The sequence below is a fragment of the Thamnophis elegans genome, chromosome 2 (assembly GCF_009769535.1).
Source record: "Thamnophis elegans isolate rThaEle1 chromosome 2, rThaEle1.pri, whole genome shotgun sequence".
In the NCBI taxonomy this organism is placed as follows: Eukaryota; Metazoa; Chordata; class Lepidosauria; order Squamata; family Colubridae; genus Thamnophis; species Thamnophis elegans.
The window spans coordinates 38,895,031-38,911,580 of record NC_045542.1 but is presented as its reverse complement, the minus strand read 5'-3'; the positions used below and the strand labels follow the sequence as shown (position 1 = coordinate 38,911,580).

At 35.8% G+C, this 16,550-nt stretch overlaps 1 protein-coding gene across 4 annotated transcripts in view; it reads right to left on the bottom strand.

Moving 5' to 3' along the window:
* The window catches only part of CEP112 (centrosomal protein 112), a 277,780-nt gene that overhangs the window by 137,742 nt on the left and 123,488 nt on the right, over positions 1 to 16,550 (bottom strand). For all 4 annotated transcript variants that reach the window (XM_032211002.1, XM_032211004.1, XM_032211003.1 and 1 more), the window contains one exon: positions 13,936 to 14,118. In XM_032211002.1, coding sequence (XP_032066893.1) covers positions 13,936 to 14,118 — 183 coding nt within the window. The remainder of the gene's footprint in view (positions 1 to 13,935; positions 14,119 to 16,550) is intronic.

Here is a 16,550-nt window from a genome sequence, read left to right as displayed (position 1 = left end):
ATGTATTGACTAAGTCAATACACTTTTTACACAATGCTAACAGTAATGATACAATTAATTATACATAATCCTAGTCTTCCAACTTTTAACCTTAACATGCACATTGTAATTACAATAGATTCTTTTATAATCTAGTGTGTATAATACTATTTTCCCAATTTGTACTCATCATTTTTTCCCTTGTTGGGGGTTTTCTACATTCACATTTTTGTCTTTAAACAATACCATTCTCTCTTTATGATTCTTTGTCACTTTCTTCATAGTTACATGTTACATAGTTATAATTTAAACATTGATAACATTTCTTCATACAATGTATTTCTTGTTCCATGCCGAGTCACTATTTTAATAATTTAAAAATTACTCAATATTCCACCATAATTCCAATATCCCAATCATCTAGAAGCACCAATAAGGCCAATTATTAACAAGGATTGATCAGTCCCAGGATTATATCTCCAAGTCCCCTAAATTTCTAGTCCTTAAAAAGTTTCAATATACTTTTTACACACTGTTAGTAATAATAATACAATTAGGTTACCCAATCATAGACTTCCACCCTCTAACCTTAATATGTTTATGATTATAGTAAATTCTATTATCTATCGATATGTATACTACTATTTTCCCAATTTGTACTTTCTATTTTTTTCTTTTAGTATTTAATACAGTCACGATACTGAAAGGTATTTTATCTCTATCCATCATCTCTTGCCATTTTTAAAATTTCATCGTTTATTGGCTTTTTGGTTACTCTTTTATATTTCTCTCTTGGAATCTTATATCTCTTTCTAAGTTTTTTATACCAACTAAATATTCCCTTTAGTGTACCCCTTGTCTTCTTCTGTTGCATCATTTGAGCCCCCATCCATAATCCTTTCATTATTTTTAGGATATTTTTATTTTCTTTCACTGTTCTATTGTAAACTTAAAAGATTATCTATTTGGTTCATACTTATTGTTCTTATCTCTTCCATGTTTTTATCTTCTTGCAGTTTGTTTTGATTTATCTCCTTCACTCAGGGACGTGCAGTCACTACAGGCAAGGGAGGCGGAGCCTCACCAGTCTCCTCAGGAAAAAGAAAGAAATGTAAATTTTTTTTTTAAAATAATTAAAGCCAAGATAGTTGCTACCAGATTCCAGCTCACAGTGGCTTGCTGTCTGCTTAGTGTTAACCAAAGCAGGAGGCGAGAGAACTCGGGGCCTCTTTTCCATAAGGAATTTTTCGCCTTCTAAAAGTTAATAAAGAGTTAAAAGGCAAAGAGGTTCAGATGGAAAAGAGGCACTAATTCTCCCGCCTCCTGATTTGGAAGCAGCCAATCGTGTCTTCTTGAGCACGCTTATGTTGGGCGGGGCGTGCTTCAGAGGAGAGAGGAGTGGGCGAGAAGGAGGAGGCTGCCTCTTTGCTGCAGACCTGGGCGCTTGGCGGGGAAGTTTTCGGAGGAGGGAAGAATCCAACCTAGCTTTGGGCACGTAAACCCGGAACAGGCGAGATCAGAGCGAGGCGGGACCGGCTGGAGGACGCTCGCTGGATGCTGGGGGCTTTCGCCTGGAGAAAGTTGCTTCTCCCGGGGGTAGCCGGGCTGCCTTGGGCTGGGGAGGGGGCACCGGGGGCAGCGGGGGCTAGGAAGGGGCGGCTGGGAGAGCGGGGCGCGCAAGCGAAGCAATCTGGCGACCGGGTCGAACGCCCAGACCCGGTCGATAGTCCACCCTAATAAGTGTAATAGGTTTTAATCGAGTAATTATCCGAATTTGGGCCCTATAATTTAGATGTTAGGCCGGCGTTTGCAAGGTGGTTGAAAGAGATATGCACAGCTCGATAATAGGATATCGACCCGCTGAGCCCAACAGGCCACTCCGGGGCGATTTCCCTCCATTATGCAGCCTCTTTACGCGGCTTGGAGAAGCAGCGAACGCAGGCCGGGACAGCGGGGGGGCAGCAGGGCACTTTGCATCGCGGGAGCCACCAAGCGCCTTTGCTGCGCTTGGTGGCTCCCGCGATGCAAATCCCCCCCCCCGCCGAGGCCGACCGCTGCCCTGCTGAGCCTCACCAGGTATCAACCTCACCGCACGTCACTGCCTTCACTACTCCTTCTGGTTTCTCATCTGTTTTCTGAATATTATGGTCATCTTTTTTCCCATTTGTTGAGGTTCTTCTACACTCATATCTTTATTTTTGAACAATCCCATTATCTCCTTATGATTCTTTATCACATTTTCATATATTCTTTTAAGCATCAATAACATCTCTTCATACACCTCTATTGTCCCCTGTTGAGTCATTTTGTTATAGTTTAATATATTAAGAATTACTCAATATACTCGTAAGTTTCCAATGTCCCAATATTTGAACACTCCAAAAAAGCCAATTATTAATAAAATTTAATCAGCCCCAGAATTATACCGCCAAATCCTCTAATGTTTTGGTGTCCTTAAAAGCTATTTGATAATTTTAAGACTTTATAATTTCCAGTTTAAAAGGTAAGGATAAAGGTTCCCCTTGCACATATGTGCTAGTCGTTCCCGACTCTAGCATTTTTACATGCTTTTAAACTGCTAAGTTGGCAGAATCTGGGACAAGTAACGGGAGCTCACTCCATTATGTGGTGCTAGAGATTCTAACCGCCAAACTGCCAACCTTCTGATTGACAAGCTCAGTGTCTTAGCTTGAGCATCACGTCCCATCAATTTAAATGGTACAACTAACTAAACACGATTTGCCCATGTTCATTAAAGATCAGACATAGTTACAGCTTTTGGAATGCTCATTAAAGAAGCTGATTGATAGTTGATGACGAATATGTCCAAACAATTCTTTATTAAGCAGAGGGGGATAGAGGAAGGCAGGTGAAAAGAGTCCACATCTGGAAATCCCATCTGCGCTAGGGATTCGAATTGCCAACATTTCTGATCAACAAGCTCAGCGTCTTAGCCACTTAGCTACCCCGTCCTTCCAAGTTCCAGTTTACACTTTCCCAATTGTCCAAATTTTAAAGTCTTATTTTGCTTTTCTTTTTTCTTCTACCGTCTTTCTTCTTTTGCCTCATAGGATGTTTTGTCAGGTAACATTAATAATCCAAATCCAAATTGGCCCAACAAATTTCTTCAAGTCTTTCAAATCCACCATTCAGTGAACAATTTCAATAAAGTATTAGTTATTTGCAATTCAGTTTGTCTTAAGGATCTTCAAAAAGCTCACTAAACATTTCCAAACATCCAGATCGTCTACTGAAATAGAATTAAGGTCAAGTGGCCTTCCAGGTATTGTTTACTTTCCCTCCTTTCCTTTATTTATATTAAACAATTATCACTTTCACTTGAATTTTGCACGCTGTAGTGATCATCTTCCTCCAGTAGATGGCTTCTGTGCTCCAAATTCCAACATCAAACAGTGTGCAAGAAATCAATCAGCTGATTCTACCGATCGGGGGTGGGGTGGGATGTTAAAAATAAAAATAAGAAAAGACGTTTCTCCCAATGATCACTTTTCAAGTTGTTGTTTTTAAATCTTTTTCAGGCTTTCTATGTTTTAAAATTTCCATTAGACATTTCTTTCGTATCTGAGTCTCTAAGTTATCTCACCGAGTTTCGATGCTCTGTCTACGAACTGTTCCAACACAAATCTTATTGTCCCATTTGACACACCTTTTGACTTGCCAAAATGGCTGTCATCCCTGCTGCCATTCGGAAGAGCTTTCTTTGTGGTTTCCTCGTGATCGACGAAACACCTCTCCTTCCTTCACCACCCGCCAGGGTGGCTTTGACCCCATAGAGTCTCCTGGCAAGCAGATACCGGCTGGTTTTCATGGAGCTCAGCGGAGCTTGCGATAGTTTCCAGCCATTCCCACCACGACGCCAACTGGTCTCCTCCCTTGTGTTCTATGTTTTAATAGATTCTCCCTGGAAATCAGTCTGTCTCTACTGATTTATCTTGTGATTTCACTGTGGTTGCCTGAATGATTGGCTTAATTCCACCAGTTTTGCCTTAGTTGATCGGTAGGCAAACCAACAGTGTCAGACCTTTTCAAAGGAGGAGCCAACGTCGCAACAGCACATTGTGCAGACTTGACTGTCCGAGCCAGCCAATGACACTTTTGCCCTTGGACGGTCCGGCAGGACCTAAACCGTCCCGAAGAGATGATGACTGGGAAGACAAAACATTGCTGGTCGCAGGGACACCGCAAAGTCCCTGATCGACCCAAGGGTAGTGCTTCCAACCGGCGGCAAACAGGCAGCCCCCAGGCTGACATAGTCGAAGACGGCTCCCGAAGGAAGAGAAGAAGTGAAAGCGTTCCATCTGGTGGTTTTTTTTTCCCCCTCAAGATTGCCCTAAGAAACCCTTAAAAAAAATAATTAGTCCTCTAAGCAAGAATAAAGCGGCGAATTTAATCCCTATTGGACTGCCTTAGAAAGTTTTTTGTTCCTGCTTGTAACAATGTTTTGTGGATTGAAGAGATTGCAACGTTTCCTGTTTCACCGCTTGAAGTGTATGGACTGATCTTTTTTCCTCTTTTTTTTTTCTACTACCTTAACTGTTTCTCTTGGTTTAAACTAAAAAAAAATTTCTTATTTTAACAAATTTTATTTGTTATAAAATCATACTAAAGATACTTAAGGAAAAAGCGTAAGGGAAAAATAATTGAATCTGCCATTTGAAAGCCTGAGCCTGAAATTTTCTCCTGTCTTGAAACAATGTATCCTTTGTCTTTTCTATTTGACTTCACTGACTTTGCAACAGAAGGGTTTGGAACTTGTTTATAAAACCTGATAAAGACTCAAGGGAATGAACAGTGTTTTGCTGGTGCTCTTGGAAAATATTTTGGCAAGAGCAGGAAAAGGAAAGAAAGAGACAAGAACCCTTCTACTTTGAAAACCACAAAAGACCTTGTGCTTAAGATTGAAAATAAATATAGATATACTCTTCAAAAAAATGTTTGACAGGCTAGAGTGGCAGATTCCTCTTTCTTTTTCTTTACATTCCTTTGCATTTTGAAAAATGGATCAATATTCAGATGAAGAAAACGTAATAATCCAAAACATCCTGGCTGGACTCCAAAACATTTCAGAAGAATTTGAGAGATTTGACAAGAAATGGGACAGACTATGGGGTACCACAGTAAAAGAGGAGAGGGTTGGAGCTCCAGAGATTAAAGAAGAGAATGAAAATACAGAAAACAAAGACAAGAGTGAAAGTGAAAAGAAGGGAAGTTGGAAAAGTGACTGACAATTTGGAGCTTTCTCCCAAATTCCAAGATACAGGAGAAAATAAAAGAGCAAAAAGGATGGAATTAAGAAGACAATGCAGAAATAAGTTTGATAACCAAAGTTAAGCCTATGTTAATAACAACTCAAGGGCAACGGAACTACATGAAAGATCCTTCAAGTCACAAAGTGAGGAGGAAAGTTCTAAGCTCTGAAAAGGTGCTAAAAAGAGAATTGACACAATAGCTGACGAGTTAGAAAGGACCATTTTGCTACTGGAAAGACACCGGTTGATAATGCCACTTGATGATAAAAATTAGCTAAGTTTTGATGATTAATAAGTAGGGATTTTAGTACTTGATAGACTGTTTTAGATCATCGTTGAATGTTTATTCATCAACATATAATTTACTATGATATTAATAATGAAATGATAACCTTAATTAGGATAAATAACCGGGCCATAAATTGTAAATTGAGATCTAGTGAAAAGACTTATAAACTTTATAAATTTTTTGTTTAGATCTTGTCATGAAGGTATAAATAATTTGGATCAGAAGAGAGGAGACATTATATAAACTAGCAAACAATTGGGTTTTTTCCTCTTAACTACAATAACGAGAAGGAAATGTTAATGTATACTTTTGGTGATTATTAACTAGAACTATCAACATTTTTCAGATTGTCTTAGATGTTAAATTGTTATTTTGTTAATGCTTATTAATAAATTTCTGTTTAGAGATGGCTATAAAGGTAAATTGCTCTTGGGCCTGTGGAGAGGAGAGGTGAGAAAAATAGTAAATAATTTTTAGCTAACTACAATAACAATAAAGAAATGTTACTGGAGAATATTTAATGATATATACAGGTGTGTTGTACTGGTAAAAATAAAATGGACAGAAGTGTTAATTTGAGAGTTGTGGGGGGGAAGGAGAGGGAATGTTAGATATCCTTTTAATCGACTTTCTTTCAGAATATGGTATAAAGTTGTAAAGTTATGGCAGATTTATTGAGACTGAGAAAAAAAATGCCAGTAGGTGGCTGTGTCCTTAAAACCCTAATTAAATGAAAATTGTGGTATAGTGATAGTAAAATATATAAATTCTATAATATACAACCCAAACTGAATGAAATATATGTAACGATTGTGGAAGAAACGCACGAAATATACCTGTAACCAATGGATACGCTTTCTACAAGATGTAATGAAAGATGATTTTTTTTCTTTTGTGTTTCTCTTTAATAAAAACAATAAAAAATTAAAAAAAACAGTGTCAGACCTTTGGATTTTTGAGGTTTTATCAGCAGCTATCCAGATTTTATTCAGAAGTATGAAGAGAGCTCTTCTTGGATGAACAGAATCTCAGGAAAGAGGGCTGTGTTATTAGCATATAGTAGGGTTGGGACTGATTCACTGGCAAATTTGGGGGAGGAGGGATCATTGGCTTAATCAATATTTCTTGATTAATACATTCACAACAAAAAAGCTACAACACATTCCTCACATTTGTCTTATACTATGTGAGAATTGTTTTGTACAGTTGGCCCTGGAGATTACTACTAACCATCTGACTATATATTACTATACATCTGCTGAATGAGCCACAAGAGGTGCCTAGCCAGAGAAGATTGCTCCAATTCTCATCATAATCTTCTCTGATATTCAGAAACATTAAAAACCAAATGAAAATCAACAAACAATGAACATAAAGTCCTAGATAGTGAACCAATGTATACTTCAGCAAAATGTTGTGAAATTAGACCATATACTAAACAAACAAACAAACAAATAAATAAATAAATAAATAAGCACTGTAGATAATCCTCAAAGTACAATCACAATTGAGTCTGGAATTTTAGTCATCAGTTGTTGTGGTTAGTTAAGGGGGGTCAGCATATAACTTGATTTGTTGATTTTACCATCATTTGTTTCTCCCAGAAAATGGCAAAAAAGTCACAAATCTCAGTTATGTGATTGTAGGATACTGCAATCATTCGCAAATGCAAGCCAACTGCCAAGCTTCCAAAATGGTCAATAACTGAAGGGTTTATTTCCTCCCTTTAAAAAACAGTATAACAATATTTTTCCAGGTTTTAAGAATGATACCATATGATTTACATCATGTAAAGAGGGTTGCCAGTTTTAGAAACCACCATTTGGCATTCAATAACTCAGACAGCCACCAAGAGAATATTCCATAAGGGGGCACCACAGCAGAGAAGGCTCACCTACTAGAACTCATACTGCAGCATGCCTCCTTTGCAGATCTGATGGGACTGGCTGATATAACTGGGGAAAGGCAATCCTTCAACTAACCCAGTCCCATGCCATGAAGGACTTTAAAGATAAAGGCCAATACCTCAAATTGAACCTAGAAGCAAACTGGCAGTCAATGCACTCCTGGTGTAGAGATGTCACGTGGGAGCTGCACTAACTGCCTGTGGAGCTGCATTTTGCATCAGTTGAAGTTTCTTCATACTCTTTAAGGGAGCCTCATGTAGAGCATTATAGCAGTCCAATCTGTTGACTAGGTAACTTAGCATAAGTGATCTTGGAACAGGCATAACTGGCACAGAACACAAAGCAGTGCAAAGGCCCTCTTAGCCCCATGTACCACCTGTTCTTCAAGAAAAAAGAAACTAGGAGGACTCCCGATTGTACACCAGGTCCACCTGGGGCAGTGTCACCTCATTCAGATTTATCAAAGATAGGATCATCCTAGAACCAATAAGCCTCTAAACCCAAAGCTACTCAGTCTTGCCAGGGCTTAGCTAAAGACTCTTGTTCCCATCCAGACCTTCAAGCACTGGGATAACATATTCGCAGCACCGTTTAGTATCTTACCCCATGGCAATGGATGAACTCAAGTGGTCTCATATAGATATTAAATAGAAGAGTAGAGGGCACCAAATCCTGTGGCAACTCACATAGTAGAGGCAGAGGGTGGACCCCTGCTCCCCAATCACCACTTACTGGATTCAACCTTGGAGAAAGGAGGTGAACCAGCACAACCATCCACATGCTACCCACTCTCAATGCTCTGAGCTGACAAGAAGAATAACACGGCCAATGGGAAAGCCACCAAAAGGTCAAGTAGGACAAAGAAGGATGTGTAACCCCCATTCCACCCTTTCAAGAGATGTGAAGAAGAAAGTGTGATCTATGCCGCTTCCATGCCATGCCTAGGTCTGAATCCTGACTGAAAAAGATGCACAGATAATCCACTTCCTCCAGGGTTCCCCAGAAGCTTTTGCTCAACCACCTTCCCCAAAAGGAGACGTTAGATATGTGACAAAAATTGTCCAGTATGATGGGAGTCCAGTATAGGAGGGGGACAAACCAAGGCCTCTTTCAGAGGTAATGTGAAGTTCCCAAAAGATGACCTAATTAATTTACGAGCTGACAGGTAAAGCATAAAGGAATAACTCACACAACACCCCCTGGATCATTTTAAGAACTCAGGAAGGGCTTCATTAATTATATTAATCTAATCCAAATTAATCCAACAATGCTCAGTTGGTCTATTATACAATGCTACTGATTATATATATCTGTAACATTTGTTTAAGGGTTGAAAGTTGGAAATGGCAGAAATAAGGTAAACCTGCTCAATACCTAAAGTTCTGCTTCATTCCTTATATTTAGAATTATAGTTTGGAGCAAATGCAATTATCTATCCACTCTAAGCCATCACTTTAAGGTATTAAAGGAAGAAGAAATTACTTTGAACCAGGGGTACCTAGATTTTTCTAGAGTGAAGGTTTCACTTGGCCTTTTAGGTCATATGCTAGGGATTATAACCAGGACTAGGAGAGAAATTAAATTAGATTACATTTATATTTAGGCTTACAAAAATTAAATATAGTGTAATGTGGGACAGCTCATTACTTATGTATTTAATTACAACCACCCATCGGCCACATTAAAAATTATAATCTAATGACAACTTTTGGAATTATTGGGGGGACTACATTGACTACAGGATTTCAGGAGCATTTTGATGCTTAAGGTTATAGGCACGGTTAATTTATAAATATCGATAATTGTAATGTAGCTTTATTGTGAAAAAAACAACTGTAGACTATAATTAAGGATGGCAAATACGATGACATTCATTAACAAAAACTATGCTCATAAATTTCAGTGGTTACCATTAATTGATGTGAATGAAACTCAAGGTGTAAACTAATAGGCAAATTTCATTGGCGGAAAGTTTTTTCATTGGAAATATATCAATTTAGACTCAAAAGTTTAATTTTCGAGATTGTTATCCTGTGGTTCAAGAAAAATAATGAAATTATGTAAGTTGAATACCTGGGGTTCTCTGAGGTGTGTCCGTGTGTGTGTGTGTGTGTATGTGTGTGTGCGTGCGTGCGCATGCATCCATGCACAGACACACAGAGAGAGTATATATTCAAAGTGAACTAAGGTTTAATGGTATGGGAAATAACATTGGCGGTCAGGTTATGGCAGAATCTTCAAAGAAACTTAATTTAAGAAGTGTTTTATGCAAAATTTGTTTCCATTTTTTAAAGCCATATTCACACAGTATTATTTTTGTTTATACAAGTGTATTTTGGATAGAAATATTTCATAACAATATTCAGAATTTCTTTCCTTAAGGCTTTCCTTCATGTTTTTCTTTCAATACAAAAAGAATTGAGAAAGAACATGAATTTGATTCTTTTGACTCTCTGAAATAGATCCAAGATACTGGAAGTGCAGAAGGATTTACGTTGTGTCTGTAAGAATATGTCTCTCTTTCTAAGATGGGGGGAAGTGGAGGGAAGAAGTGGGTGTGACTTATTATTATACAGAACACTTTTTTTTAAACAGAATGCGAAGATAAAAAAATTTCTTGCCCTATGCTGTTCCCTCTTTCCCTTAATGTAAAGCCCAGTGATGATACTGGCTTATTACTCTCAAATAAAGAGAAAAGGTTGTTTTAACAGTTTTACAAGCAGGTTACATGACTGATATCCTTGATGCATATTGCTCCTATGCCTGAATTGACTAAGAAGCATTATGTTAATATATGCTATTGGACTCTACCAGCTAGAAGGATCTAATTGTTGCACCTGTTACTATTTTAATAATGGGTGTAGGTTGTAAAATATATCAGTTCACATCCCATTCCAGCATTTCAAAAAGATCCAATTTGTGTAGATCTTTCTCAGCCTAGTTTTGAAATTCAAAATTTCTCACATTTCTAAATAAAAATATTAATGTTCATTTGCCTCAACTGGAGCAAAGAACTAGAAACTAAAGGAAGAAAGAGATTAGAATTCTCATTATTTGTAAAATATTTTTTTTAAAAAACCAGAGGAATTGAGTTTTAAAGGCAGATCAAGAATAGAAATATAATTTAATGAAAGAAACTAAAGCTTAAGTGAGGCAAAAAAAAAACAAAACAGAAAAAGAATTACAAGAGATCAAACAGGCAAAAGCAGTTGCTGGTGCAAAGTGAAGGAGGAAAGCTAGGAGAAATTGTGCTGTATCTTATCTAGGAGTTTGCTTCCCTAGATGAAAGCATCCACAGTAGCTTCTATTTGTCTAATCACATGACTATTTGAACATACATTCCCTTAATGGATGACAAGTGTTTAGGATCAAGTGGATATTACATCAATCCTTTTGATGTCTCCTTTCCGTATCCTTGGTCAGGAAGTCTAATTCTATTACTCAATTAATATAGAAACATTTGTGAATGGAAGAAAACAGAAAGACAACAGACAACGAGGGGAAAGACTTGGTTTCTATTATGCCCATTTTACAATCAAAACAAAGTACTAAGATTTTGTGAAACGCATTTCCTTCCTGCTGTATCTAAAGGTAAGCTTGTGAAAACCCAGTTGTTTCGAAGAGTATTGGGTTCATTATTATGTGAGTGTTGCATTCTAACCATGTATTTTTATGTTTATACAGTTGTGCTGACAGAACTGAAATAATTGAAATCAGAGAATAATAGGCAGATAGCCAGACAGATAGGAAGTCCAAAATTACATGTTCACTCAAGGAGCAAAAAATGGGTAATATGCTAGAGAAAAGGTGTCATTAACTAGACAAAAGAAATTATGTGATGGTGAAATGATACATCTGCTAGAAGGTAATAAAAATACTTATAAAGCAAGTCATTTCGTTAAAAAGAAACTATGAAAAAAGTGATGCTATTTTGTTAGTTTTAATTTCAGAAGAGATCATCTAAATATTCTGCATGCAAATTTTAGAGTAACTGCATATACCCAAATATCTCTCAGTAGTATCTGTATTTCAGTTTTTAATAAACATTACTGAATTGTTTTTAATGGTTTAAAAAAAAAGAGTACAAACATTTTAATAAATAAAATCATAATCAAAACTTTCTAGCACTCTTTCATAATGGTAATTTATTAAACTTTTAAAGTAAAAGATAATCACCACACATCTTCATACCTATGCCTCAAAATCTAAACCTGTGGATCAGCTTGGTCTTTCAGAGTAAGAAAAAAATATGAAACTGCTAAATTTCTCATTGGTTGAGTAATAGTGATTTGTTTACTCACATTATTTATATAAAGTAAATAAAATAATTTCCAACAACCAATTGTGGAGAAGAAGCAAAGTGTGCAAATTCAGTACATACAAGTAACCATGGTTTTTATTGTTATTTACTGATATTTGCTCAATAAAAATTCCATTCCTATCCATATTAAAATAGAAGATGGTAGCAAAACACAATACATGCGAGTTACATCAAAAACCAATCAACCAATCGCTTCAACTGTTATTTCTGTAATGTCACTATGGTTATTTTTAGAAGATATTCAATACTAATATATTAATTTTAAGCAACTGTTTGCAATTTTTATTTCCCACTACATATTATTTCCCACTACATATTAAATATTTATAATATTGCACAGCCTTCAAAAACACTGCACAGTTATTGAAAACACTAAATAAGTAATAATATAAAAAACCATAAACATGTTATAAATTGAAACCAATAGGTAGATGATTTAACAAGGACATGAAAAATTAGAAAATATTATGGATGGTAGGTCCCAAATCACACGCCTACTTGAAATGATTCTGCAACTGTTTCTAATAACTCATTATCTCTGTGATTTAAAAAGTTATGTGAATAATTTAATGATGAAATAGCCTAGTGATTTTAATCCAACTATACAGTAGATAAATCTTTGGAATCCCTTGGTTGCAACATAAAGTTTCCGTATTTTTAGAGAGATGTTCTTCATGTATCATGAGCTTCATTAAACATAAAATAGTAAGAATGCATATATTTTAACAAACTGCACTGCATTAAAAAGATAAATGGTACCTATATCACAAATGTATACAAATATAAATACGGAAATATAATAAGACTGATGATGAAGAAGAAGCTATCTATCTTTTAAGAAGTACATTTGTTATTAAACATCAACATAACATATTATTTGACCAATAAACAAAAAAAACTGAGCACAGTCCCTTCTTCCCTTCTATTCCTTGTTTCTTTTTAAACCAACCATAAATACTGAATTTCTGGATTGTATTACTGACATGGTATAAATGAAATAAATAATTAACTTTTTCAATAACTCATGAATTTGCAGTGAAGAAAAAAAACATGAGCTGTTTTTTTCTTCAAGTATGGAGAAAAGGCTCCAAAGTACGTATATGTGTGTGTATATGTGTATACATGTCTTTATGTATAATATATATATTAAACTATGATAATAATTATCCACATTTTCTACCAAATTATTCAAACTATTCTATTGAGAACTGCTAAACAGTCATTGTCTCCCTATTCTATTACTTTCCATTTTTAAGTGTCTTCGCTTCAGGCCTTTTAAAGTATATTTATTCTAGATAATGAACTATGTTCAAAACAACTGGCATAGGTTATATATTTTTAGTTGGAACGATCAAGAAAATTTTCCATATCAACAATGCAGATTTAACCTGTACATTTGAGCAATTAAACACACCATAGCTGGGAATTACTATGGTAAATGGATTCTAACAGTCATCATAAAAATGGAAGATATATATGTTTGTTATATGTACATATGTGTACACAGAACCCAATGTATGTGTACTTATATACTTTAATGCATTTATGTATGAAAATATACAGATACAAAAATTTTACACACCCACGCACAAACACATTTAAAAAATCATATCTAAAGGCAAGCAATCCACAATTCATAATTTCCCATATATTTATCATTAAAATAAATCCTTAGCAAATCACGTGCAAAAATAAAATGATATTAATTATCCCCAAACATCATTATAAAATTAATAAAAACTTAAGTACAGAGAATATATAGGCTAATTGCAGGCATATTTATTTTTAAAATCAATGAGTAAGTCAAAAGGGGAGGGGTCTACTACAGATACATAGAAAGGAAATAAATAACGGTTTTTCTTAAATCTATCATGACAATAAATGAGACAAGATTATAAATAATAGGCCAAATTATTGCACACCATGTGATTCTTAATCTGGCTACCTGTGGGTACCCCCCCCTCCTTTTTTTCTTTTTTCTTTTTTGAAAGCCTTTTTTAGTAGTGGCAGGCTCATGGGGCGGTAATGAAAATACAATAGAAAAAGAAAATTGTGTTTATATGCCAGTTTTTTGAAATGATTAAAGCGTGCAGCAAAAAGAACATTGGAAAATAGGGGACTTTTTTTAAAAAAAAGGCAATTCCATTATTTTTGAAATGCTGTTATTACCTGAGCATCTCGTTTCCTATATTCCTGGGTTTTATTGTCGTAGTCTGTCATGGCAGCCCGAAGCTGTTTTTCTAGTTTCTCAATTTCCCGTTCATGGTCTCGGACCAGGCAATCCTTTTCTGTGTTATGTTCTTGGAATAGGTGCGTCTTTTCCTGTTCATGCTCCAGCTTCAGCTCTACTATCTGATTGGACAATGAGGAGTACAGTTCATCAACAGAACATCCCTGTCGTCATGACAACTCATCTTACTGCTTAATTTTTTTTCAACCCCACAATTTCATTGTAGGTTTTTACCATTATTTTTACGTCATCGTTACCTCACCTGCAAAAAAAAAAAAACGTGGGGGAAAAAATTCTAAGTTTTAGGTGCTATTCATAAAAACGAAACAAATTCAACAAATCTCCAATACTGAATGTCAGAACACTGGGGGGGGGGGGAGGATGGGGGAAAAAACCCTGTCACATTGGATGTACGTTCCCGAAATCCAGCAGTGATACAGATTAAAAATGGTTAATTGTCTCTTCCGCTCTTCATGGGTGCACAAACGTCTCCAAAATAAAAGTCCGTCCGATATGAATGAATGAATGAATGGAGGAATGTGTATATGTGTGTATGTATATGTTTCTATATCTATATATGTCTATATAAACTTTTTTCAACATTCCCCTGCTATTTTTAAAATGAAAAGACTATGAAAATGAAAAAAAAAAAAAAGTGTAGCACCCCAGCACAAACAAATGTATGTGTTTTAGGAGGCACCTGCTGTGCCGCAAGCTTGCACCATGATTGCCAAGAAGATTCTATTCTCAGGAAGCTCCTTTGCCTGTTCAAAGCACACTGGAAACGATGACCCTGGCCAGGCTTAGCCTCTCCATGTTAGACTGAATGGCAGCTGGAGACCAAGGGCCTGGTGGCTGCAGCTTTAATACTAATCCTCCCAGACTGTGCACAATGGCACCCTACCTGGCCGGCAAACTATAGCTAGCTAGGCTGCCTTTGAAGCAGGTGGTGAATAGGGAACTGCAGGAAGCCAGCTTTCCTCATGAACTCCGGGCCACACAGCTGCTAGGAACAGTCAGTTGAATTTTTCTTCAGTTTTGGTGGATTTCAGGAGAAGAAGAAAAGGCTGTTATCAGGAATACTATGGTTATATTTAGCGTGAGAATCTCTCCTCTTCACAAAAAAAATAAAGCAGCAGTAGGAATCTGCCCATAATTGATTTTGTTTGTGTGAGCAAAGCATGGAGGCATCTTATCTTAAAGAGATAGCATTCATTTTTGTAAAAGCGTTCTCCATAAATGTCACCTTGGCGTGGGTATATAAATTTTCCATGTATATTCTGAATATCCAAATCTCATAAAATTCTTATGGAATCAAATTATTCTCAACTGGAAATATTTGGGTAATATATACTTGGCCGAATACCATATAAAGCAAATTGTTGAAACTGCAGCTTTGTGAATAAAGATACATTCTTTATTGATTGTTAATGTTTTACTAAGATTTGTAATCCAATTAAAATCAGATTATTTTAAACATTTTTGCCAAATAGGCCTGAGTATTATATATTCTTTTTTAGCAGAAAGTAGTTTCCTTGATTACAACTGAATGTGCACTGCTGTAAAAATCAAGATAAATTAAAATAAGGAAAATTACTACCCTTTTTCTAAACAGGCCAACCATAATTGAATTTATACTTTTTAATTTAAAAAAAAAGTCCCAATCAAAACTGCAAACTTTTCATTCCCCAATTAATTCTGATTGTCCAGTTAACTTTTACTTTCCAATTCCCTGAAACCAATGAAATTGATTGCTAAAAATATAAAGTATTATTAAAACAAGAAAAATATCTGTAAAAAACATAAAAAGTTCTATGTCAACATTCACTTTATCATGCACTTTTCATTTTTGTAGTCAGCAAAATATAAAATTATGAAAGACAGTATATATATATATAACCAAGAAAAAGGCTATCATTACTTCTCAGAGTAGGAAGATGTACCTGATCTTTAACCTTAAATGACAATACTGACTTCCTTGGCAGAATACATCTAAATAAATAAATGTCACTAGCACTATGAATGCTAATCTATTAGGCCACGAAGAGTGGTCAACATAATTTCTTAGAAGCAATTCTCTCTTTCTTTCTCAAGCCTTTACCCTGTAGTTTGATGTTTAAAGTTTAAACATTTCCAGTCAAACAATATGTTTCAGTGAATTCCTATGTGAACAGTAGCTGATATAACCTCTGCTTGGTACAAACTTAAACATCACATCTCTCTGCAAATGTTAAATGCATACTTAGTATGTATTTGCAGTTGCCTAAGATCTTTGCACAGATGTTCTACAATATGAAAATCTGGGGATTGTGAAGATCAGTATTAACATTTTATCTCTTTCCTTTAACTACTTCATACTTGATTGTAGGTACATTTTAGGACTCAGTCTTGCTGAATTATCTAACTTCTTCCCAGCTTCACATTCTTCATTGTCTGTGGGACATTATATACAATATATATTGTACATATACATATACATACATACATACATACATGCATACACACACACACACACACACACACACAGTATATACATATATACATATATACATAT